The sequence below is a fragment of the Spinacia oleracea genome, chromosome 5, assembly GCF_020520425.1.
Source record: "Spinacia oleracea cultivar Varoflay chromosome 5, BTI_SOV_V1, whole genome shotgun sequence".
NCBI lineage: Eukaryota > Viridiplantae > Streptophyta > Magnoliopsida > Caryophyllales > Amaranthaceae > Spinacia > Spinacia oleracea.
In genome coordinates this window covers 116,416,703-116,443,172 of record NC_079491.1, presented here as the reverse complement: position 1 = coordinate 116,443,172, position 26,470 = coordinate 116,416,703, and the positions used below count along the sequence as shown (strand labels likewise).

The 26,470-nt window shown below is 38.9% G+C and overlaps 3 protein-coding genes and 1 pseudogene across 3 annotated transcripts; 2 read left to right on the top strand and 2 right to left on the bottom strand.

Annotated features, from left to right (window-relative positions):
- Nucleotides 1–12,523: 12,523 nt before the first annotated feature.
- LOC110805531 (uncharacterized) lies at nucleotides 12,524–15,794 on the bottom strand. The gene is made up of 4 exons (XM_022011149.2): nucleotides 15,245–15,794; nucleotides 15,060–15,115; nucleotides 13,040–14,926; nucleotides 12,524–12,963 (listed from the first exon to the last, which is right to left on the bottom strand). The coding sequence occupies exons 2-4, from the start codon at nucleotides 15,082–15,084 to the stop codon at nucleotides 12,683–12,685; spliced, it is 2,193 nt and encodes a 730-aa protein (XP_021866841.2). The 5' UTR covers nucleotides 15,085–15,115; nucleotides 15,245–15,794; the 3' UTR covers nucleotides 12,524–12,682.
- A 647-nt stretch (nucleotides 15,795–16,441) lies between these two features.
- On the top strand, nucleotides 16,442–19,295 carry LOC110805530 (disease resistance protein RPP8-like; annotated as a pseudogene).
- Nucleotides 19,296–19,720: 425 nt separating this feature from the next.
- On the top strand, nucleotides 19,721–23,759 carry LOC110805529 (putative disease resistance protein At1g58400). Its single transcript, XM_056830026.1, has 5 exons — nucleotides 19,721–20,919; nucleotides 20,992–21,465; nucleotides 21,600–22,170; nucleotides 22,203–22,786; nucleotides 23,267–23,759. The coding sequence occupies exons 1-5, from the start codon at nucleotides 20,041–20,043 to the stop codon at nucleotides 23,297–23,299; spliced, it is 2,541 nt and encodes an 846-aa protein (XP_056686004.1). The 5' UTR covers nucleotides 19,721–20,040; the 3' UTR covers nucleotides 23,300–23,759.
- A 1,443-nt stretch (nucleotides 23,760–25,202) lies between these two features.
- LOC130461805 (uncharacterized) lies at nucleotides 25,203–25,970 on the bottom strand. The gene has a single exon (XM_056830025.1). The coding sequence runs from the start codon at nucleotides 25,968–25,970 to the stop codon at nucleotides 25,203–25,205; it is 768 nt and encodes a 255-aa protein (XP_056686003.1).
- Between the last annotated feature and the right edge of the window lie 500 nt (nucleotides 25,971–26,470).

Below are 26,470 nucleotides of genomic sequence, written 5' to 3'. Positions count from 1 at the left end.
TTTAAAAATCCTAAAGTTCCGCATTAGTCTCCGATTACCACTTTGTAATATTGCTTACTACAAAGAAGGAATGAAACTAAGCTCTAGTATACCACTTTGTAACACCCTAATAATTCCTTGCTTTTATAAAACCATTTTCCAACTTAAAATAAAGGAATTACTAAAGTATTATCGCCACTGTGATAACGGTTAAGGCTATTACCAGAATTACGCAGCGGAATTTAATGTCAACTAACTTTTCAAAACACAAATAATTAAATTATCGAGGCCTCCTACAAATTGGAACCATAACCGCCCAAAAACCAAAGTATTAAAAGTTCAACGAATTCAAAACATAATTAAAGTATGGATAGAATAGTTTTAAAGTACGAAAAACATGCAACTCTCTCAATCATCCCAAGCCACATGATTTCGATCGTACTTCGATCTACCAACCTGCTATATTATTCTACTCCCCAACAATGCAAGTACAAATGATGGATCATCATAGGGTCATTAAGGCAAAGGCCATGACCAAAAGACACAAAGCACGTAGTCAGCGAACGCTAAGTACTTACAAGAATAGAGTGAAACAAAACTATAAACATGCATCACTCACTAAGTACTAATCAACATGCAAAAGCCATTTAATAAATTAACAAGTAAATCATGAACGCAAGACTCGACACTTGACTCGTCTCTTGACTCACAATTTGATTAGAATAAGCTTCGAACGAACTAAAAGAATATTCCATAAAGGAAGACTGATGGGAGCCAACCATACACCAAACAATAAATAATAATATCGGACCATACCGAGTGTCGGGCCATACCGACGGAATTCCTGCGCATAATATGAATGAAACAAGTCTTGTATCATTAGTAGGAGATCAAGCTTTCCGGCAAGTCTCCCCCCCATTGTTCATACTCAAGGTATATACGTTCCAAGAGTTTTGAAGCTTGTTCTGGTTGCACTTAACGTTTATTAATATTTTATTAAAGGCGAACTCAAGACTCAACAAACATACACACATACAATTAATAAACAACAACCAAAACCATCTTCTTTTAATGCTTTAGGACTTGTGATCAACAAAGCAAGACACTGTGAGATTACTAACATGTTCCTTCTCACAAAAGTGAGATTCCACATCATGCCTATTAACATGAGGGTTGTGCCCTTGCACGAAAAATCCTAATTCATTTCATATAATATTCCCAACTGAACCCTACATGTGCGGTGGCTTACGTGAGCGAACCCTTCACATGTGGTAAGAATAAGTAGTACAACGTGGTACGAATAATTGGCTCAAGAGTATGCTAGACATCCCGTACAATAGCATAATAATAAATAATCCATCCCTTGCATGTGAAAACAAACCATACATGCATAAATATTGAACATACTCATACTAATCCAACATGCTTGTTCAACCAATAATTCAATAAATCCAACATAATAATTCACATGATCGTTCACCAAAATAAACATGAATCCACATAATATAATTCACATCAACAACAATCATGTAATTCTCTTCACAAATGGTGTGGTCGCCCTAGACTTGTACGTACCTTGAATACCTAAGCGTAGGGGCCACTTTGCAATAACGAGCACTCACTTAGAAATCACCTTCTATCATCAAAATAATGAAACTTAAATTATTTCCATGTTCATTAAATTTCCAGCAACTTTATAAAATCTTAAACCTTGTTTAAACTTTAGAATTCAATCGTTCTTTAATAAAATAATCGTCTCAATTTGCAAAACTAATCCCTAGTATGAAAACATACTATTTCCACCCTTAAAATCAATAAAAATCAACACTTTAAACCTTTTTATAAATATGAAAATATAATTGATTATCATAATTAAAATCATCACCTAATTATGCAAATCAATTGACTCATTAGGTCTAGGTTAAAACCCTAACTTGAAATTCCCAACAAAACCAATTTAACATCATAAAAATCAATTCTTTATTAAATAAACGAATCTGAAAATTCATGCTTTAATAATTAAAACAAGCCTCATGAATCAAAACACATAAATCCTCAAAGTACGGTGTTCATAACCGATTCCCGGCATTTTAATTAATCAAAACAATAATAATAATATAATTTAAAATACGGAATTGAAATAGAATAGGTAAGGAAGAAGAGAATTATACCAATCCGGCCTATAGCACGGAACAACCACGAATTAATGTGATTGGGCGAAAAAAGATTGAGCAACAACGAACAAAACACACACACACACTCGACGTGTGTGCGTGCGGCAGGGGACGAAGGCACAGCAGCGCTGGCGCGCGGGCGAGGGACAGGCACAGCAGCGCTGAGCGCGCGGGACGAGGGGCAGGCACAGCGCGCTGGGGGCGAGAGAGTGAGGGCGAGAGGAAGTGCTGGGCGCTGGCGCGCGAGAGAGGGAGTGAGGGAGTGCTGGGCGCGACAACACCCGAGGGCGCAAGGGGAGGGCACGAAGGCACGCAGCACTCGAAGGCACGAGTGTGGTGCTGGGCGTGCGGGTGAGCCGAGCAAAAGAGGAGAGAGGAAGAGTGAGGGGCAAGCAAGAGAGGAAAAGGGGTTTATGAAAAATAAGAGGGATCATTTAATGAGGGGAGTCCTATTTATAGGCTCCCAAGTTTCTAATGGGCTAGGCTTAGGAAATTAGTATTGGGCTTAGGGAATTAAATGATTGGGCTAGCCTAGAGCTTTGAATTAAATTCTTTTGATTGAGCTCGTTTAATAAATCGAGTTGGACTTTTCATTTAAAACCCAATTCTTTTTAAAATTACTTGCGACCCATTAAATTTCCCGAATCAAAATTTAAATTCGTTTCGTAATTAATTAAAATAATAAATATTCTAATTAATTAAAATACATTAAAATGATATTTAAATGCGAAATAAATTCTAAAAATTGTAAAATGCTTCATAAATGTAATAAAATATATTTATAAATATTATAAAAACACGAGGTATTACATTGTGGCCTAAGTTACATGTCGCGCAAGTAACCTTGGCGCCCAAGCATTAGTTGCCGCACACACTTGTTGATGGTGTTGCCCATGCCTGTCGCCCACGCCAAGCTCGCAGGCCAGCCGCTGGGCGCTGGGCCTGGCGCTGGTGATGGGCCTCGTGCTCGACGCTAGCGCTGGGCCTTGTGCTTGGCGTTGGTGTTGTGCTCGTGGGCTGGCTCGTCGAGCGATGGGTTGGCTTGCTTGTTGGCCTGTCGCTCGTCGTACTTCCGATTAGTTTTCCGGTTCCCGAATTTATTTCCAATTCGAACAATATTTTCGATTCCGACAATATTTCCGAATTCGACAATATTTTTTATTTCAACAATATTTCCTATTCCAGTCATATTTCCGAAACGAACCATATTTCCTTTTCCGGTAATATCTTCGACTTCGATAATATTTATATTTCCGTCATGAACCATATTTCCGTTTCCGGCAATATCTTCATTTCCGACAAATGTTATTTCTTGGTCTTTGGATGGTTTTAGCTCCCTCTGGAACCAACATCCATCATTTCCAAATGTCCATAATTAGAGTATTTACTGAATATTATATTAACCTAAATACTTGATCCGTTCACGTACTATTTGTGTGACCCTACGGGTTCAGTCAAGAGTAAGATGTGGCATTAATATTATTAATTCCACTTGAACTGAAGCGGCCTCTAGCTAAGCATTCAGATCACTTGATCTCACTAAATAATTAACTTGTTTAATTAATACTAAACCGCATTTATTAGACTTAGCATTAAATGCAAACTTGGACCAAGAGCATTGTTTCCTTTAGTCTCCCACTTGCCCTTAGGGACAAGTGTGTATTTCCTAATTCCTTTGTTGCTTGATGCATGCTCATGAACATAAGGTTAGAGTAGTCATCCTTATTATGTCCAGAGGTATTTCTAGGTGTCAGAGTTAAACTGATCAAATAAACAGATAATCATAGCCTATGATTCATCTAAGCACGACCATGCATTTTACAGTTTCTAGCTCTCCGAGTGCAATTGTACAACTTTTGGCATCTCATCTCGATTTATGGGAGGAAAATCCCAGTCTTGCGATTTTGAGGTTAGACTTCGTTTGATAGGTGATTATCCGAGAGTTTTCGTTATAGTCTCCTTTTACGGTGCGACGTTTGACAACGTCAAAGTAACCAGTTCTCAAACAAGTAATCTCAAACCACTCACGTATTGAGGATTAGTGTCTAATAAGATAATGAAATTTACTTATAACATATTTTCATATCTTACAGTAAATTTTCATAGGTCTGTCCGATACTAATCTTATTAAGTAAGTATCTATGCAAATGATTGCGACATTGCCATGTCCACGTAGTTCAAGAAACAGAACTACTAGTCATCTTGCATTCCAGCCGTCTAGTGTTTTCTATGCGTCCACTTTTATAGAAATATTCCAACTAGGGACCATTTTCAACTTTAGACATTCAAGTTTACTTGATAGATATTTCTTAGTCACATGACTGGTCCTAACAGTCTATCTTGAATATATTGTCAAATTGAAAAGACTCATCATTTAATACTAAACCAAGATAAAATGGTATATGAAAATACATTTCATATATGATAAATGATCAACCCGGATGTTTTACAACCATGGGCCTCTAACACATCTTTAAAACGATTAATGGAATTCAAAACTATGTTTGATTTCCACTGCCACAATGTGAGTGTTGCTTCTCACTTGTTGCATAGGTTTAGTTATCATGCTTTGCCAATCTTAATATCCTTTTCATCGAATGCCTTTCGAGATAGGATGATAAGATCTTTTGAGTATGTTTATTTTGTGATCTAGTCTTTCTTGCTTCAATAGTGGTTCTACATATTTTTCAATGAAGAACCATCAACTCATAAGACATGTGATTCACATAAGTTCAGCGAATAACTCATAAACAACTCTGTTTATTACTTCTTAGGCAATAAGTACTTTACTTCAATTGTATAGGTGATGCTTTGTTTGGATTTTGCTTATCCAAGTAGTTCACATATATGTGGAAGACTTTCCAGTTGTATCTTAGAACATTGATATTAATATTGAATTTGCCAGGCAACAACTCATGGTCTTCAATCCATGTTGCCATTTTAAAACACGATGCATTGTAGCTCGTCCTTGCAAATGGTTAACTCCAAAGGAATCTTGCTTTATCCTTTGTTAGTGTTTATGCGTGTAGCATCAATTTTTAGCATATGTTTATTACCTTGAATCAAAAACTATTCCTATTTATCTTTTCAAGTACCATAGGATTTTCTTGATCTCAATCTAGTTGATCTTTACTTAGATCAATAGAGATTGGTATATGTTCGTTATGCCTAAAGCCATACAATACATTTTTGGCGATCCTCGTATTATATCGTACATGATAAATTCTTTTGCAGAATAATTCCCAATAGAATTCTATTCATGTAACTTTAGCTCATCTAATTTTAGTAGATATTGAACCCAGCCAAATTCTTTGACATATAATATAGGTGAAGAATCTCATTTAGATCCTTTGATGTTTAACTTAGTAAATGCTTATACATAGTTCAAACATTCATTACTTAGATTTATTCACATGGGTCGAATATCTCCAATGGAGTCTTTCATGTTTGATTTAGTAAATATCATTACTTAATGCAAAACAATATTCTAAGATCTTTGTAAATAGATCTTAATACCCAGTATGAACTAAGTTTCGCCTTGGTCCATCATTGATAAGTAATTTCAAACCTAAGTCATTAGCATTTGAATGTTATTTTTCAATAGAGAGATATGTGTGATACATAAGACCAATTGAGTTTTACGTACTCTCATTAAACTTCTTATACATCTATAAGATTCATGCATATTTTATTAAACTAAAATACTTATTAGCTTCACTCAAATACAGTTCCAATTCCTAATTGCTTGCTTAAATCCATACTTAAGCTAGCATTCCTTTTCAAGCATTATTTGGATCCATGAATCCTATGACATGTCATGTACATAGTTTCTTCCAACATTTGATTGAGGAATACGTTTTGTCATCCAATTGACATATCTACCAATATGCTTTTATTGCTTGATTTATAGACTTGAGCCTTACGATTATCTATGAGGTTTCAACACAATCCACGATGTGAATTTTCTTAACCTTTGGTGACTAATATAGCTTTCTGTGAAGACACAATTCCATGTTTGATGATTTTTATCATTAAAACTGATTTGCAACCAATAGGTGTAAACCATTCTTGTAAATCAACAAAATTTCAATTTTGTCATAAAAACATTGTGTTTGTTTTATGGCCTTTAACCATTTAAAACATTGAGTTATTTATGGCCTCTAACCATTTTAGGGAATTTAGGTTTCGTCATAGCTTTCTTACAAGTCACAAACTCATTACTCTTCATGGTAATCGTTTGACTACATGCAAGTTGTAGGTTTCTTCACTATCTAATAGAAGAATCTCATAGTTTTAGTGACATGAACACTATGCATACATGGGTATAGAACATCAAACAATAGAATATCAATAGCCACTTTGAAAGTCCTCTGAATATTCTATTATCCTTGAAGAACTTGTAAATTTTTCTAAGAGATACATTCATTAAAGCCATTTCAAAAATCCTTTAGAGAATAAGTGTTCGGATTTTCTGAAGAACTTCTAAAAGCCTCCGGAATGTCCTTTTATATTTGTTGTCCGCCTCGGAGACTTTCGAGATCTATTTTTCTCCCACTTGTCATTTTGGAAACGAATCTCCAAAAGGACACTATTTCGAGCAAACAAATATTTTGTTCTCAAAGTTCGTGGTAGAAATAATACCCCTTTGTCTCATTTGAATAAATCACAATGAAACATATATCTATACTTGGGCCTTAGTTTGTTGGATAACAAACACTAAGCTCCCACTGAGTTTAGGAACTCTTAGATATATATTATTGAAAAGATATTCTGAAATGATTTTCAATAGCTTTCACGAATTTGGTTTGGTTTGGTGGTAGTTGAGAATTTTGTTTAGAAATTATAGGAAAAATCTTTATGATTCATCATTGATCTAATCAACTATCAATTGATTTCGATCATTCCAATTTAGATATATTATATCTTATGGAGCTCGATCGTGAAATTACAACACACAATCATTGATGATCATTAATCATCAACATGATCTAACCTAGATCTTTATGATTTCTTGCCAAGTGGATTTTATACTTTTCTATAAATCTTTGAACTAGTCAACATATTCAAGCTTATATGACTTTTGAGTAAATAAATCCATATTAACTCAAACCCAGGTGAAATAATAAAGTAATAATAAAATATATCTTTATCTTTGAACTCTATTGTCTAGGAGTTCTAACAATTGTTCATTTCTTTTGTTACTTTCAACAAGTAAGACTAGCTTGTCTTGAATGATCTAGAAATCAATCAACTTTCAAAAGTCTGTCAAAATAGAGCTTTAGAATATTATCTTGTTGATATGGTCTAAGCAACAACGCCAAAGATTAGTGGAACTCAAATCAAGAGATTGATTTGAACCTAGTAAAGTTTTCATAATCCTTATTAGCCCCGTTGGTTACTTTTCCCAAGTCTAGCTTGGGGGAGCTATCATATGTTAGTATTGGTTCTCTTTGTTGGGGTGGTTGGCTTTCTAGGCCTATGGTATTCAAGGTTTTGCACATGTGTTTTATGGGAAGTGAATTCGGAAGGGATGTAATCATTAAGTGGCACCTAAAGTTTGTGGTTACGGGTATTATAGCTCGTACATATTTAGTTTTTTTTTCGTCGTTATTTCATTCAAAAAAAAACAGAAATAGTCAAAAAATATATGCTATTTACTTTCGTAGTTAGAAAAGCAAGAAAAGGGTAGAAGTGGATTATCATTTCATATTTTTGGTACTTCTCCCGTGGTTGAAAGTTGGAAATTGTTGAGTACATAGTTTTATGGGGATGATTGGCATTGGTCGCTTTGATTATAGTTTGCTCTCCAGGTTAGACTTTACCCTCACATATCAAAATTCTTCCTTACCCCTTATTTATACCCGGCCAACATTACAAGTTTGAATAAAAGTCCTTTTTTATCATTGTGCAATGTGTGTATAACAATAGGCTGAAAATAGTCGTTTATCAAGGACCAAAGAGTATATGTGCATTTCGAGTCGACTTTGGCGTAGGTTGAGTGTTTAGGAGAACCTTCAAACACAAGAGTGTTGTAAGTTGGGAGGGCTACTACTCATTTGATAGTATGCATATTCAAAATGGGAAGGTGAGTGAACATGACACATTTGGTTCGATTAGCCCGCCACAAAACGAGAGGAGTGATTCACTTGGTGAGACCTAATCTTGATTTTATGCGTATGCCTTGTGAGCCTTGTGTGAACTTTATACAGGTTGATGTGTGACCGTGAGGATTAAAGAATTCGATCATGATATATACTTACCTTGATTTGACCTTTGTTTCATCGTCCATCTTATTTAACTTGGGGTGAATTAATTGTCTATCTCTCATTCATGCTCTTTGCTTAGGGATAAGCAAAGGTTTAGCTTGGGGGAGTTTGATATATGTATATTCTGTAGTGATTTCACCCCCGTCCCTTAGTACTTTTCTGCCTTAAATGAGCTTTTAGGAGACATTTTTAATACTAATATGCGTTATGTAGTGTGTCTTGAGCTTTCAGGTTGTTTGAAGAGAAATTGGCCTTTTTAGGCTCGTTTCATAGTATTATGCGCCACTACACGATCCCGATTAGGTTCGGGATGATCATTGTCAACTCTTGGGAGCTTAGGATGTTCATATTTGAGCCCCAAGAGTTAGACTCGGTTATTCGGAGGAAGAATGGCGTCCCACGGCCTTTACTGAAGGTCTCCCAGCGAGTTACGGGCGAGGGGAGACTAATCGGGCAACAAAGAAGGAGCATAAGCTGAATCTCCAAGCGCCCGATCGGGCGCAATTCACCCGGTGCCGATCGGGCGCTGGGCTCGTCATGTTCTCCAAGGGCAGTTGGATGCTCGTCGGGAGAAGAATTAGCTGATTGGCACGCGCCGATCGGGCGCTTGCGCTGAAGCCTGAGGTCAAGAGTTTTTTGTCGAGCTGTTCGCCCGATCTGGCAGCCCATTGCCCGATCGAGTGACGACAACCCCAGGCGTGCTTTTCACTTAATAATTTCCGTTTTATTTTCTTTCTTTGGGCAAGACTATAAATATTAGGCCCTTAGTTATTTGTATGGATCCAATTTTCTAGCACTTAGTTTATTTTACACTTATTTGTATTCTCTCAACTTTTGGTTAAACACTTTTTATTATTTCAATTAAAAACTCAAGCTTTCACTTTTCATCCTTCGTTCCTTAATTAGGTATTGCTTCGTTCCTATTTTACTTATCAATTTCAATTCGTTTATTGTTTTATTATTCAATTTCATTCATGTTTTCATTAATTATATTTGTTATGTTTACTCCAAATATGCGTGAGTAGTTTTAATCTAGGGTTTTGGGAATCCATTAACTAATATGAAGGGATGATTGGTTATTGTTAATTGTTGGTATTGTTGGTTAATTTCCTATTGATTGATTTCATATACTACGCGATTAGATTTGCGCAGGTTTAATTGTTTTAGTCAAGCAATGTCAAGTTAAAATTCGAGAGATGTAACTTGATGTTTAGGCTAGTTTCAATAGGTAGAATTGGGTTTAATAAATTGCGAGACCCTGTTAATTCCAATTCTATGATTAGTATCGATTCGAGAGAGCATGCTAGTCTGATTAACTGCTTTATTGACTGTTAGTGATTGTTTATCATCCCGTATTATTGTTCATTGGTGAACTTATACCCTAGGTCTTTTATTATTTGATTTCCCCTTGTTTAATTAGTTCGTAGTTTAATACTCAAACCAAACCATATTCTTGATTTCGATAGTCTAGACCTTTATTTTAATAGTGGAAAGAACGTTGTTTCATTGCTACATGGTTAGTGGAATTAAGTTTATCATTGATTAGGTGATACGACTTTAGCCTATCATTGACTCCTTTCCGACGAGCCCCTTCATCTTCTGTTACAAGACCTCGGTGAGCCACTCCTTAGTGCTCACCTCTCCCTTCTCTTGGGCCGACATCTTTGAGATAGCAAACTCTGCAAAAAAATGAATCACAACAGTTAGAAACTATTGACAGATACGACTAAAAGTCGTTTTGACGCCTATCCAATATACCTTGGTCTTATCCATGATCTAGACCAACGGCCGCCAAGAAGACGGGGTTCTTGAATTGAGAACAAGACGGTAGCCAGGACTTGGGAATATGCAGGGTTTTATCCCCAACAGCAAGAGGATCGGTCTAAAAAATTTTGGCAATCTGATTCCACTCTTGCATGGACAAGGGTGGCAACTCCTCGTCCTTGTTCAGAAATCTAGGCATCGCCTGCCATCGGCCAAAATTCATCTTTACCTGCTCATCGATCATCCAGAAACGACCCACCTCATTCTCCATAAATGATGCTTAGACGACTTGTCAAAGGAAGTAAGGTACTCGCCTCTGTTACTTAGCTAAAACCACCGCTCGGAAGCTCCTAGAGCCTTTTGAACCCTAACCAACCGAAGAAAGGCATTGAAAGACGGTGTGAGACCTTTCAACTCACACTTGGCTATATAGTCAAACACACTCGAGCAAGAGTTGGGCGTCAATTGCGACAAACCCAGGCCGGACCTCTTCAGCGAATGGGTGTGTTGGGAAGCGCATGCCGCTCTTCAAAGCCCCATTATATACAGGGAACTCCCCTAGACTCACGTCACAAATGGTAGATTCCTCGCTGGACGGCATTCTAAACTCGTACCTATGGCCCACGTTTAGTGACTGAGCATAATCACACCCTTTGCTCTCCAACAATTTTAACCACCTAGGGTCGGCTTGAATTTTGGAAGCTGGGATGTTTTCGTTTTCTCCTATTAGCTCTCCCAACTCGGCTTTGTCCTCATCTTTTGCTGACTCCTTGAACGAATCAGACAGTTCACTAGAAGGTCCCTCACCTTCCACTTCCTCCATTCAAAACTCGTCAAAGGATATGGCTTCGGGCCGTGAGCTTTAACCCTCTTCTGGTGGAGTGTAGCTCAATTCTCCAGCCGCCACTCTAATGGATCCCCCCCCCCCCCCCCCGCCGTCAAATGAGGTGTCCATCTGTCCCTTAAACTTTAAATCAACAATGTCCTTGCCATCATACCCTGCATAAGAAGCACAATGGGAGGCCGGACTTAAGAACAGGGGGGAAAGAGGAAATTGGAGCCTCTCATGTTTGACCACCACATCAAGACATCCCGACTCTTGGCCGCATAACCAATGTGTCGTCGTGACAAGTGACGGCACATAATCAATTACGATAGACGTTGCTCAAGAGCCGACAACAAATGAAGAAAAACAAGAGAACTAAGAAAACATACAAGATAAGAAAATATTACCTTAAAAATGATGGTTTTGACGAATGGGAAAATCACGGTGAACCGGGCGGCAGAAAAATGAACCGAACAGCGGCGAAAAAGAGCTCTCGGCCTTTTTCCGACTGCAAACTTGAAGAACCTATTGCTTCTCTCTAACTTTGTCTCTCTATTAACTTTGAGGAAAAATTTTGCAAATGAGGTAAAATGAAATTTACCTCACTCCCTATATGTATAGGGGTAAAAGTTGAAAAGTCCGACAGGTGGCTCCTCATCTGCGGAGCAGGAAATCTCATTTGAAAAAGAACCATCAAGAAAAATAATAGTGAAATGTTTTTACACTACTACCCTCCTTGAGGGGTAAATGATGTAGGTCAACGCGACACGTGTCTCGATCAATTTATGACTTGCCAAGTAACTCTTGTGTACGTGGCATCCATGTCATTTCACTAAAGCAATTTCACAATAATTAAACCTATATAAGGTCTTTCTTTTTGTCTGGCCCAAGGCCTAAGAATTAAACGTCACATCAAAGGAAACTTGTCACTCCCTAGGCAATCAACTCATCATATTCTTTCCTCTTTAGGGTTTCCCCTAAAGGGTGGACAGTATGAATACCCCTCTTTCCAAGGAAAAGGGATTGGGATTTTCGATACATAAAATACACCACAATTCATGATATTGATTGCTCTCCCTTTTCTTTAAACTTTATATTACTTTCTCTCTCTAAAAGCCCTTAATCGTATTTAAGTATTGGAGAGACTATTCCGAAATGAATATTCTTGTTTTGCAGGTGAAGTGAATGGCGGCTCGTTGCACAAGACTCTACGTGGAACCGCATACCTCCTCGTCATTAACTGCCGGAAAACTCCCACATCAATAGAGATAAGTGGTTTACTACGTAGTAGATCAAAGTAAATCAAAGCCCGTCATGGACATTGGGAATGTTCTGGTACTCTTCCTTGTGCCTGTACCCGGGAAATATGTTCGGTCAGCGTACTGCTTCTCAAACCATTCTGGATGGATCATTATTTCAGCCATTAGGGGTTTATACTTCTTCTTTTTTTTTTTGACAGTGTAGTAGTAAAAAATGAACAAAAAGATTATAGCAAATGAAACTGGACCCTCGAGTGCTACAAAAATATACTAGAACAAAAGAAGTTACTCTCGCGGATTGCAGATTTGTCGTTGTTTCCTGAGATACAAGATACTGTAAAGCAAAAACTTAAAGAAACATTGAAATGCGAAGACTAAGAAGTGGAAGTTGTTTAGGCTGATAGTTCAAGGGAACTACTTTGCACTTAACTTAGCTCTAGCATGACCCTGAGATATCTGAAACTGTTCAGTGATGCCTAAATGTGCCATTAGAAGCCATACATGAGTAAGGAACTCTCCCCCTTTCCTAAGTTGTTGAGCATGTTGAGTTCCACGACAATGGCATGCAGCATAAGCCAAAATCTCAATCCAAACTTTGCTTATGATCTCCCATACTTTACCTTTAGATCGCAATTCAGTGGCTAGCCTACAAGCATCAAACAGCACAGATTTGCTTCTATCCCCTTTAACTTTACCTGGTACGCGACAGAAGATGATTCAATATCAACTACTAGCAGTAAATTGGTTCTTCGCTATGAAAAAGAAAGTTACCTGGTTGGACTTCAGTATTTACCCGAAGCAGCATCTTGCAGGCTTGGACTTTATCGGGTTGCTCTCTCTTCTCTTTGAAGAATTCCCGAGCCTCTGCACATGTATCTCTGAACCTTATCATCCCAATACCCATAGGCAACATGAAAGGACGCAATGCCAAAAGATACATCATGTACTCTGACATTTGTTTGCTTTCTGTACGCTCTGACTCTGTTACGGCCTTTAGATTTTCACTACTATCATCTGTGTAATAACACAGTTCAGTTGCAATGTGCCACAGAAGAATACTTTGGTCGAAATCCACTTCTGTGATAGACCAACCCAAGTCACTACAATCATAATCATCCAGGACACGCTTGCCTCTAGAAGTGCATAAAGCAGTAAAATGGCTCTTATTACCACTTTTTGAGATCTCTAAGAAATATTTGAAGATCAGTTTCTTTAAATTTGAAGACACATTGCTATAGGTAAGGAGGACAAGTTCATCCACCTTGTTTTCAACCATCAAGAGCTTCAAAAACCAAGGAAAGCGGGATGAATTTTTCTCTCGACAAAAGTTTTGTATGCTATACTGAGCAATCAAGTTAGACCATCTTTTCCTTGGTGCACAAAAAAGATGCCTGAAGCAACAGATAATGTTCTTCTTGCAGTGTTTCTTCAGCCAGATAATGCTCGTCTTGCAGTGTTTCTTCAGCCAGATAATGCTCTTTTTGCAGTGCTTCTCCAGCCAGTAATCTGTCTCGCAGTGCTTCTTCAGCCAGTAAATTGACCAGTCTGAGAATAGAAGAATGAGGAAAGAACTACACTCCAATATTACAGCTACCATAAGCAGTGAATAGGTTATGTAGAGGTCAACTTTATGAAAATGATCTTTCTTGCTCCTGCAGATAAAAACAAAGGCCACCACTAAGGTTGCAGATAAGGAGATTTGACGGAAAAATTGCCCCATTCGATTATAAACAGCAGGTGCCTTGGTGTAGAACACATCATATGCAAATCCGAGCTCAATCTCAATCACCTCAAAAGCCTCCTTGTACTCAAGACTGTGGAAGTAACATTGACTCTCATCTCGATCTTGGAAGCTAAGAATGAGGTCTACGAAAAGGCGCTTGAAGATTTGGAATAGGTCATAGGCTTTAAGAACCAAGTCTTCATGAGTAGGAGGAGGGGTCTCAATAACCTCAGGAACCGGGACATGAGTAGAAAGAGGGGTCTCAATAACCTCAACTGCTTTAACATAGAACCCCTCTGCCTTCTTCAGGGTGAATTCCTCCATAAACTTGGAATAATTTGGTCCCGGATCAGGTTCCGTCATCTGTGAAAGACGGAAATGCTCAGTGCAAGCAGATCTTAGAGAAATTATTCTCTCTCCAATCTTAAGTATTCCAGCTAGCAGCATTGGGATAGTTAAGAGAGAGAGACTGGAAATATCAGGCCAAGCTATAATTAATATGTAAACAGCCCAAAGAGATTGAAAAACTAGCTGAAGCACTCGCCTCTGCCAAAGCTGGTTGTCCTCTAATGAATAGGCGGATATTGTATCTGGACCACCCAGATGGAGTAGCAAGAAAGGTGCCCAAAATGATATAAGATCGTCATCTAAAGGTTCATGCTTGTTTGGATGTGCTTGAACATTGTTAAGGATAACCCCAATTGCAAGTGCCGCCACCCAGTCTGCCAATAAATATGCAGACCAAACTATAAACCTCAGCAAAGGCTTTCCATTGTGTTTTCTGAGCTTACTAAATAGAATCAATGCAACTTGCATTAAAAGGCTAACAACAACCAGAACCCTCAGCTGCCAATTCTTCCAAAATTTGCTTATTCTTTCTGGAAAAATCTCCGCCAAGCCCCTCCTTTCCATGGTGACCAACATCCCAGTCATAACTGAAAATGTTGCATCACAAAAGAAGCAATTCCAAATTGTTAGAACTGGAAAACGATCTCCAAGTAAACGTAACAAAAGGCATAAATTGGTTGCATTTGATGAACAGATAGAAATACAGCAGGGAAATCATACCTGAACGGAGCATGGGTTCTAGCATAAGTTGTTAGACGCCAAAAAACCTCAGAAATCTGCACAGGTAGTCCAGATATTTGTTAAGCATTAATAACAGTTAGATAAAATATGGGCATCTATACTAGGGTGGCACTGCTAGCCTATAAATACAGTAGTATACTAGAATTGCAAGGTACTCCACTTACTTGGACATGATGAAACTTCGTAGTCTGTGCGTTTACCCTCTGCCAAAATTTAGAAGTCAAAGTTTGAGGAAATCACAATATGATTATCATAATTATAAGTTCAACACATAATTTTTGGAAAACAGTTTAAGTAACACCACTAAACTGGAACGCAAGGATACTGTACAAGTCTTAAGTACATTATACTTTATTTTTCCTCTATTTCCTTAAAATTGCAACATTTTGACTTTTGTACGCACTATTCACATCTTAACTTTAAACACATGTTTTTACTAATATACTTCCTTCGTTTTTCCATTGATGCATCGTCGAAAGTTTTATCCTATCCTTCACTAGTATCCTAAAATAAAGTTCAACCACAGGCTGCATGCATGGTGGGACCTTGTTGAAACAACGCTAGCCAGTCCAGTCGTACATGGTCTATGTGCAATATAAGCTAACATGGGGAAAGGACTAAAGGAGGCCCCCCAACTATAAAGACTAGGAATCCTTGTTAGTTCGAAGACTTCAAGTCAACTTTGTTAAGGCCACCACACATTCATGTCAAGAACTATATCAACCTGTTTGTGGATAAGATTTTAGTGCACAAAACTCACTTGTAGAAAAATCAACCCAACGAAAAAGAAGTGGGCCCTGTCTTAACCCATCCAAATTCAGTTCCGAACAAAGAATTTGAACCAAAAACCCAACATTACATAAGTTGGAGAACGGGTCTATGAGATACAGGATATTGGAAAAAAATAATACTCTAGATATTATGAATACAATTTTAGGACTACTAGTACTTCGTTTGATACCACCCGTTTGCTTGGTCAGCTTAGTTTGGCCAACCACACTCGAGACTGATATCTTGGGAAAGCAATATGAACTGTAGTGTATTTTTTTATGTTTTTTTTTTTGAAGGTAAGATGAAATGTCCTATCGGGTCGGAACTCCACACAGGTCAACCCGTCCGGGTTAGCAGGCTAGACACTTTGAGAGTGGGGGGATGATAAGAGGAACCCACCTTTAAAGTGCCCCTAGTGGGGATAGGTTGGGAGGTGGAATCCTTTCCACTAGGCCAAAGATACATATGACTCGTAATTTACTAAAACCAAAAAGTTTGATCCACTGTAAAAAAAAAACAGCTGGTAAAATGCAGAACCTTTGGCAAATGACAAGGTCGATATTTGACAACTGACAAGTAATAGCAGAGCAGCTGAGCAGGTACCGGCCAACTCTCCTTTCCCTTTCACCCTCTATGGCTCTATCCCCTCCTGGCCTCCTTGATGTGCTCTGCTTTGATTTTGACAGAAGCAGCATCTTTCCCTTCAATTGGAACCCATCAGTCATCAATATCCTATCCATAATTTTGCAGTAGCATTAGCTTCTGTAATGGGAAAATCTTAAGAAGTTTTCGTGTTCTTTGATTTTTCCACAGTGCTTTAACATATTAACAAACAACCATAACTAGAGATGGCCGAGAATGATACTCATTTGGCCATAGAAAATGCTGTAGAACAGCTAGAGCAAGCACCAGCTGTAGTTAAAGAGATGCATAAACTGAAATCTCTCAGAACAAGGCTTAGAGCTATGGGTTTGAAACTCGAGGAGTTAGACGGCCCAGAGTTCGACCAAGATGTAGACGAATGGTTAAACCAAGTCAGAGAAGTTGCTTACAAGACACAGGAAGTGGTTGGTTCTATTGTTGGAGAGACTAATCATCAAAATCAGAAGAGTAAGCTAGGAAGGTTGCTCTCTGGAAAAAAGGTAACCAAACATCATGTGAAGAAGATAGGGGGTATAGAGGAGGAGATAGAGGGTATAGAAAAGTGCTTCAAGGATTCAAACAAAGAGTCTCACCATAGCCACAGGTCAATCAGCTTCAAAATCGATGAGGTAGTAGGATTTAATGATGCCCAGGAGACATTGGTGAGGAAACTTATTGGAGATGCCAAATCAAAGTGTGAGGTACTTTTGATCCATGGAAAGGCAGGGTCTGGCAAAACAACTTTGGCCAAGATGGTTAGTAATCATGGCCGAATCAAGGAGCATTTTGGCAACACAGAGTGGATGTCGTTTCCTCAACAACTCCCACTTGAAGACTTCTTATTCAGAAACTTAAGTAACCAAACTGATTGCGTTTCTAAGAATGAGTTGAAAGCCAGATTTTGTGAAAGTTTTAAAGGCAAGAGGTATCTCGTAGCCATTGATTGTGTACATAACTGTGATAAATTGGATGAGCTTATGTCCTTATTTCCTGACGAGTCAAACGGGAGTCGAATATTGCTAGCAAGTCGAGTGTCACAAACAGATTTACCTGTTTCATTTTCATATCAAGTTAAGCCACTAGATGAAAACCAGAGCTGGGAGCTCTTATCAAGAAAAGTAGGTGAAGTGAAAATTCATCCACACCTAGAGAAACTCGGTAAAAGAATGGTAGAGAAATGCAAAGGCTCACCGGGGGAAATTGTGGCTATGGCAGCAAACTTAAATTGTTCAGAAAATACGGAACAAATGTGGTCAAAAATTCTAGAAGCTTTTGAATATGATGACCTTTCTAAATATAAAGACCTGCCTAATAAAGATCTAAAGTTATGCTTGTTATACTTTGGTTTATTCCCTGAAGGTGCTCGTATATCTGCCAAGCAAATGATCCAGATGTGGATAGCTGAGGGACTTTTGAAGCAAAAGAGCAGCAAAGAAGCAGAAGAAATTGGAGAGGATTACTTGAAGAAACTCACTGACCAATCTTTCATCAAAATACACACAAAAAAGGCTGATGGAAGTGCGAAAACGTGCCATGCTGAGAAGTTTTTGCACTTTTGCACATCTCAAGGTGCAACTGAGAAGTTTTTTGAGGTTCACATGAACAGCGACTCCAAGCATGAAAAGGATGGCGATTCATAGTGACACAGTCATAGATGTTTTGAAAAGCAGCGAGGGATGCTCTGTTCACTCTCTTCATTGCTTTGGCAAGAATATTAATCCAGCAGATTTCTGGGAAACTCTACTCAATAATTTTCACCAGCTCCAGGTACTAAACTTGGGTTTTCTAGAGTTAAATAAGGTGCCTAAAGAGCTAGGTAAGCTGACGAATTTAAGGTATTTAAGGTTGAAGGCTTCCAGTGCCAAACACCTACCATCTTCTATTGTCAACCTTCACAAATTGGAGACTTTAGACATGAGAGAATCTCTTTATCTCGTTAGCTTACCACATGGTATATGGAAGATGCAGTTTCTCAGGCATCTTTACCTTGGGGGCGATACTTCCCTACCACAAACTAGTGGTATTGATTACTATAGATCCCTTCCAAATCTACAGACTCTTTCTGGTGTACGTCCAGACAAGATTTTGAAGTGGCTGATGGTCAGGGCCAAGTTTCCTAATGTTAGAAAATTGAGAATTAGTTTTGACTCAGAACTCACATATAATTTTCTAAATAGCCTAGACCATTTATGTCATCTTCAATCTCTAAGGGTAGAAAATCCCAATGAAAATGCAGTCACCACCAAACTTCCAGACCTACATGCATTCCCATTAAGCCTTACCAAGCTAGCCCTCTTCGGGACTAAACTTGAACCAGAAAGTATTAAGACACTAGAGAAACTCCCATATCTAAGGATCCTTAAATTACTTAAAGTGATTATTTGCGAAGATAAAATTGTGTGCAGTGAAGGAGGATTCTTGCAACTTGAAGTTTTGTACATAGAAGAAATGGTTGTGAAGAAGTGGGATCTGAAAGAAGGGGCAATGCAATGTATCAAGTGTGTCTTCATCAAAAAGTGTAAAGATGATATTTTGAAGACAGCTCCAGATTATCTGAGACGGGTGGCGAATTTCGAATGAAGGGAATAGAACCCAATGACAGAATTCCATAAGCTGAGGCTGCAGCAATTTGCATGGAAGGATGAGGTTCTGCACACATCTTTAACTGATGGCCCAAAGATCATGGCAATGTTTACTACACCTTATGTCTCTTCAAATGTTCTATTGTTCTTTGTAATCTTTCTCCCTCACTGCCACCTGATATTGGAATTGTTATGTAAAAAAGTCTGTATTTTTTGTGCATTTTATCTGGAACATTTCATAATTGTTTTCTACAACTAGATTCCAACAAGCAAACCCCTGGCTGTGAAATGGGTAGTTTCTCAGTCTGAAAATTTGAAGGGCAAACAACAATCTTGAATCTTGAAGGCAAAATGACCAATGTAAATTGGTGGAGAGACTTAAAAGACTCACATAAGAACATAAGTTTGAGAACAACAGTTTTCTCGCTTAACAAGAATGAAGAATAATAAATGGTCACAGCAATAGTACTAATGTTACTGTGCTAGTAGTAAAATTAACAAGAACAACGGTTTGAGAACAAACGACATTGCATAAATAACAAACAAAAGGGGTTAAAGATCCTAATAATCGCAGTAAATTCATCCTCGCGCTAGTCGCTACTCTTATAAGTTTTTTCCTTCTTGTTTATGGAAATCTAAAAATTTGAGATTTGTTCTTTGTGGACACAATGTGTGGATCAATGTAGAGTAGAATGGTAAATATCGCAGTCCCACCAGTTTTAAACTTTTCTACGGTGATAGTGTTTTGTCCTCTTCTTTGTGGACACAGTGAGTGGTTCAGTTAAGTGCATGAGTGCATGGCTACTAATTACAAAGTTAAATGTTACAGTCTTCCATCCCCACCTTATCAAGACTTATCAACACTACCAATTTCTGTACTGGAATAGTTATTTTCCCTGGAGAAATTGGTCACAAACAGCACTTTAATCACAATAACAGCCGCAGTTAGACCTCATATTCTAACTATGGCTGTTGAAGCAGTGGTGTCTGTGATTATCCAGAAAGTCATAGACCTCCTGCGTCAGGAATCCATTAATTTTGATAAAGTCGTTGACCAAGTTGAAGACATTAGAATAGAGCTTAGGAAGATGAGAGGATTCCTAACAGATGCGGAGGAGCGTCAAGAAAATGATGCGGAGGAGCGTCAAGAAAATGAAGCCAAGAAGTGGGCTGGAAAATATCTAGAAACAGTATATAATGTGGAGGACATAGTTGAATCTTATGTCAGAATAGTACACAAGAAGAAGAAGAAGAAGAAGAGTAGCTTGTTCCAGAATTATGGATTCTATTTCCATGACTTGACAGCCTGCCAGAAGCTTCGCAAGAGAATGAAGCAAGAAAAGGAGAATGTAAAAAAGCTAAAGGAGGAAAGGCCGGGTTGCGTTGAAGATGCAAGCTTGAGAGGCATATCTTTTGGGGAAGAGCAGAAGCAGCTTGTACTAGACATCACCTCTGAGCAAAATTTGGATAACCTCAGTGATAACAAGTTAAAGAGGATGCTCAGTGGTTTATATGAAGATGATTCGAATTTTGTTGGCTTCAAGGATGACGAGAAATCACTGCTGAAGTGGTTAACTGATATGGATTGTAAAATAATTGTGGTTGTTGGTCCTTTGGGCTCGGGGAAGACTACCCTGGTAAAAAGGATTTACAATCACAAGTCAATCAAAGAGCAGTTTGCATGTCACGCTTGGCTCAATGTCTCTGAGGAAAGAGATTTTAAAGATGTACTGCTTAAAGTATGCAATCAGGTCAACAAAAAGAGGGATAATGAGCTTGCAGTTGTTGAAGAAGGAAAGCTAAAAGAAAGGTTATGTGTTTTGTTGCAAGCTAAGGGAAGAAGTGCTTGATAGTGTTGGATGATGCGAGGAAACAGCTGGATACTTGGAAAAAATCGATACATGATGTTGTAAAAAAAATCCAAGGGTGTAGAGTGGTGGTCATTACTCGTGAAAACTGAAAAGGAGTCATGGGAGGGAGATGCTCAGCTTCTAGAACTGCAACAACTGAGTGACAATGACAGTTGGGAGTTGTTCTTGAAGAGCTTACGCAAGGAGGAGGGCAGCAGTGTCATCTCTCGCAACACTTCTCTAAGGAATCAAATTCTGGAGAAATGTCAAGGTTTACCCCTCAATATTGTGCTCCTTGGGGGTTTCTTATCTACCAAGAAGATGGTAATTGCAGAGTGGACCCGACTATTCAGAAACTGGGGTAGCACGGATATCTCGTTATTGGGCTACGCTGATCTACCCGCACACGATAAGCTCTGCTTGCTCTACCTGACACTTTTTCCAAAAGAATTTGACTTAATTGTCAGTAAGAAGAATACTTCGGCTATGGCTAGCAGAGGGATTTCTACGACGCCCACCAAGATTGGGGGAAGACTTGGGTGAGAACTGAGAAGTGTTTTGATGATTTGGTAAGGAGGAACTTCGTAAAGATATCCAAGTTTAGATCGGATGGAGGACCCAAGAAATGTCGTTTGCCTGGGTATCTACGTGACCTGTTGTCTCCCAAAGCTCAGGAAATCAGCCTTTTTCATATCCATGACATGTCCAATAACAATCCCACAATTCCTTGGGTTCGTAGATTTGTAGAGTATACTGACATCAAGGATTACAATTCTGAATCTGGTTTTCAGAACTTGCGATCTTACTTGTCATTCAACTTTCAAAGATATGACACCCCAGCTAGAGGAGTAGAGAACTTCTTACGCCGAATCATTGGAACTGGCAGTAAAGGTTTTGGACTGCTAAGGGTGCTTGATCTGGAGGGGGTATATAAGCCAATATTGCCTACAACACTGAAGCATCTATTTCAATTGAGATACTTAGGTCTTCGATGGACATTTCTAGATAGTCTTCCTGAATCTGTGGGTGATCTTCCCTACCTTGAAACACTAGACCTGAAGCGCACGTATATCAACACTTTGCCAACTTCTGTTTGGAAACTGAAGCATCTCCGACATCTTAATCTTCCTCAGGTTCGTATGCAGCACCCTAATTCACAACTTCTGACACTTTGGGGATTGCTTATTGATGATGGGTACAATATGGAGAATGAACTGGAGCAATTAGTTGATCTACGAGAGTTAGGCATTACTTGCCAATTAAACAACTTTGATAAGCTGCTGGAATGGATTACAAGCTTAACTCATCTTCAATCATTAAGCTTGACATCAAAGGACAAAATGGGTCGCCCTTCCAGCCTTGGTTTGAACCCCTTGCCAGAATTGAGCAACCTTACTCACTTAAAATTGTTCGGACAGCTGAGCCGTCTACTCAAAAAGGACGAGTTTCACCATATATAAGAGTCCTCACATTGTCCATCTCAAACCTACAGGAAGACCCAATGGAGATTTTATCACAGCTTCAATGCTTATCAGTCCTCAGGCTCCTGGCTCAATCCTATACTGGACAGAAAATGCACTGCCCCGAAAATGGCTTTAGTAATCTTCGTGTATTAAAGCTGTGGATGCTGAATAAACTGGAGGAATGGGTAGTGGACCAAGGAGGAATGCCTAAAATCAAAGAGTTAAACATCAGATGTTGCCAGAAGTTGAAAGAGCTTCCCGGTGAATTGCAGAAACGAACCACCTTCAAGGAACTGATTCTGACTAACATGCCAGAGGAATTTGAGAAAAATGTGCGCGAGAAAATATCCGAGCATACTAACATCCAAACCAACAAATATGTGTTTACTCCTTTACCGGTAAGTATTCTCTGTTACTAAACTGGGATATGGACTATGAGCAGAAAATTAAATAAGAATATGAAATTTGATTAATGATATGAGAATCACAGAAAATTAAATATAGTTATCAAGTATGATGTATTCGAGTGCACACTTCAAAGCTAACTGAAGCAAATAAACCCTAAACAAATTTCCACTCAGTTTCTCCGAGTTCTCTCCCACTAATCTCCCCTATTTATACACTGATTCCCTCCTCAAACTGATTTCCCTCTTCTTATTGCTCAAGCTACCCTCTAACTGAGTAATAATGCGACTTATAGCCATATACCAGATGCATTACAGTTACCTATACAAATAAATCTCTCCAAAACAATTGAATCATCAGTTTTTTTACAGACAAGCTACTCGTTACCTAAGTTGGTTGACATTACATTTTTCCATGGATTGCTTTCTCTTATCTAATCCATTATCCTGATTTTCATGCTCTCCTGTTGCCAGTGGGAAAAAGAACCTGAATTGTGGCAAATATAACCGGATTATGGCAATAATCTACAGAAGCAGACTGCCCAAGAGCACTACATCAATTCAGGAATTTCATAATTCATACTAGAAGAGTAACTCATATCTCCAGGTTGGGGTAAGTACCTATTGCTCCATGCTGCGCTATAAGCCGAACTGACACAAGCAGTTATGTACTGAAGCTTCGTACTCATTAGCGCAGTTCTTAGTCATTTTCCTTTTCCTTTTTTCTTTTTTCTTCATCCTTTTTTCTTGAGAAAGGTGGATCAGCAACTCAGAAGTCAGATCATCAGTGCAGTTATTTTCGTCAGAAAGACTCCGAATTTATGCAATTTGATCAGATTTTAGTGATATTACTGGGTGCTCTTGAAGGTAGTTATTTGCATTAAAGAGCAAAATAGTGATTTCTCAGACAATAATGTTGTTATACATTTTTCCTTTTTTATTGCATTACATTCTATCTGTTTTTCAAGTGTCTAAGTGGTCAATGCCCTAAATGAGTTCAGTCTTATGACATCAAAACAAAAATTAGCAAGCACTACACGTTATGAGGTGTTCCTCAAAACCACTTTATAGTAAGGCGTACAACAGTGAGTCTTTTACTTTGGAAGTATAACACATAGCATTAGAATGGTTAGTACAAATACTTTTAACTGATAATCAGCCAATACAGAGTAGTTGATACTATTTTAAAGAAGATAATTATAAGGGAGGCCAGAAATCTACAGAAGTAGAGCAAAAAGGAAAAGGGGGGCTGCAATCATGCATCACATCAAAAGGCGCTACACCATAGAAAGCCCCATAAGTTTAAGCCAGAAGAGAAGTCAGATTAACCGCTTGATCCCTAAGCATTACAAGATATCGAATCCTGAAAGGTCCTATAATTCCCTCTCAAACTAAAGAACCCAGCCACCCACATATAGCAAAAAATTGTTATTGATGGTCACAGGTCACTAGACCGTTGATAGGAAACATATACCGTCTGAATAATTTCTGGCCAGCTGATGAACGAGTTATGTGTTTGAGATGTCTATTATTGATGGGGAGCGGGGAACCCAAACAGCCAAAGGATAAATAGAAGTTTAAAGAAATCAGAAATATAGGCAGATGACTTATTAATCATAAATCCTGATCTTTGAAGGAACTGACATGTGGATTTTAAGTGCAGCTAGACAACAATCTCATGATCCTAATTCTATATGAAATTATAAATCAGTAAAAAAACTCACTAACTTGAATAACAGAAGCCACAGATTCAACAAACACTAACATGTAGCAAGCAGTATTCATTAATCAGTACATGTAATTTAATTTAATCATTCCTCGGAATTGGAAATCTGTACAGACATAATCAAAAAGAATTTTCAGAAGATCTTCTTCGCACTAAGGTATAGACTAAAATGGGTTTGATTATCATACTATCAACTTTGCACAACCTTTATTCTTATTTTTTGATTGGGCTAATCTTTGACTATGGGATACTTAAATGTGATGATTTATTCTTCCCATTATTCCCAAGGGGAGACAAAGGGGGGGAATTCAAGGCTTCAAGCTATATAACTAAGGGGGATATAACTGAACCCAAGAAAATCCCCCCGTGGAGATGTAGCTCTGATTTCAGAAAAGGCCTTCTAAGCTTAAAACCTCTGCGGTTACGGCTGGTTTCTGCATTACGGCTGGTTTTAATTTGGTGCCTTTTGCTCAATCTTGAGCGGTGACTGGGTCGCCGGTAGCATGTTATTGGGGTTGTTATTCTGCTGGTTGTGACTGTGTTGACTATTGTTGTCTTGTCGGGCTCTATATTGTGTCAAACTGTCAGGTAGCCTCTTCTGATCATATCCTCGATGTTGTCTTTCAACTCTCTATACTCTTCAGTGTAGTGTCCACGGTCCTCGTGAAAGGCGTAATATTTCGACTATGGCCTGGGTTTGTTACTCATTGGGGGTGGCCTCTTCCAGTTTTCATTCTTGTTGACGTTATAGATGGTAGCTCTTGGGGCATTCAGGGGGGTGTATTCATGGAACACCGGATAGCTTGGCTTGTCTGCTTTTGATACCCTTTTCCCTGGTATTCTTTCCTCTGACTGTCTCTCCTGTACCCTCCATGTTGTGGTTGTTGGTTTGGTTGGGCAGGTCTTTGAGCATTGTTTTTTGATGGCACCGTCGCTTTTGATGTATTCATGGGCCTTTAAATTTACCAACGCACTGCCTAAGTCTGTGAACGATTTCCTTCCCAGGTATTTCTTGAATTTGCAGTTGTTCATTCCCCTCATTAGGGCCACGACAGCTATCTCTTGTTGTAAATTGGGTATGCTTGTTGACTCGTTATTGAATCGGGTGAGGTAGTCCCTTAGTGATTCTCCATTTTTCTGTGTGATCGCCATTAGCTCCCCGGATGTTTTCTTTCTTTGTTGCCGACTGATGAATCGGAGCATGAACTCTGCCTCTAACTGTCGGTAGTTGTACACAGATCCCTTCGGCAGCCATTTGTACCAACCGGACGCTACCCCCAGGAGCGTGGAAAGGAATACTTTGCACCACATGGCGTCAGAATCGGTGTATAACATCATATGATGTTCGAACATGGTGCAATGGACTTCGGGATCAGTTGATCCGTCGTATTTGCGTATTTGCACAGCGGGAATTTCACTTTTTTCATTGGCTCTTCTAGGATTTCCATACATAAGGGTGAGTTCGCTGGTTGAATGGTGTAGCAGCGCGGTGCATATCTTTGGGGTGCCTCCCTTGTTTCTTCTATCACTACATTTTCAGGTTGGTTGCGCAAGGCGACTACATCGTGCCTACTGTGCTGGGGTTCGGGTTGTTCCATGTCATGACCTCCGAACAAATTTCTTACCGGCAATCTCTTCCTCTTTTGGCCGACAGGGATTTCGGCTACTTATTTACCGGTTGGCACCTCCATGGGCGCAGGTTCTGTATTGGTTCTCCTCCTTGATTTTAGGGTCGACAAGGTTGTCATCACTGCTTGCGTCGTGGCCAATTGTTCTTCTGAGAACTGACTGGTGAGTTGTGATGGTATTTGGATGGAGTTTCTTATTGGGCTTTCGGGTTCCACCTCGGAGTCGTCGTCCTCGACTGTGTATCCCAGGAACCGAAGGGGTGTGACATTGTTTTTGTTACCGGTTGTCGTTGGAGTTTTATTGACGTCAGAATGGCTTCTCAG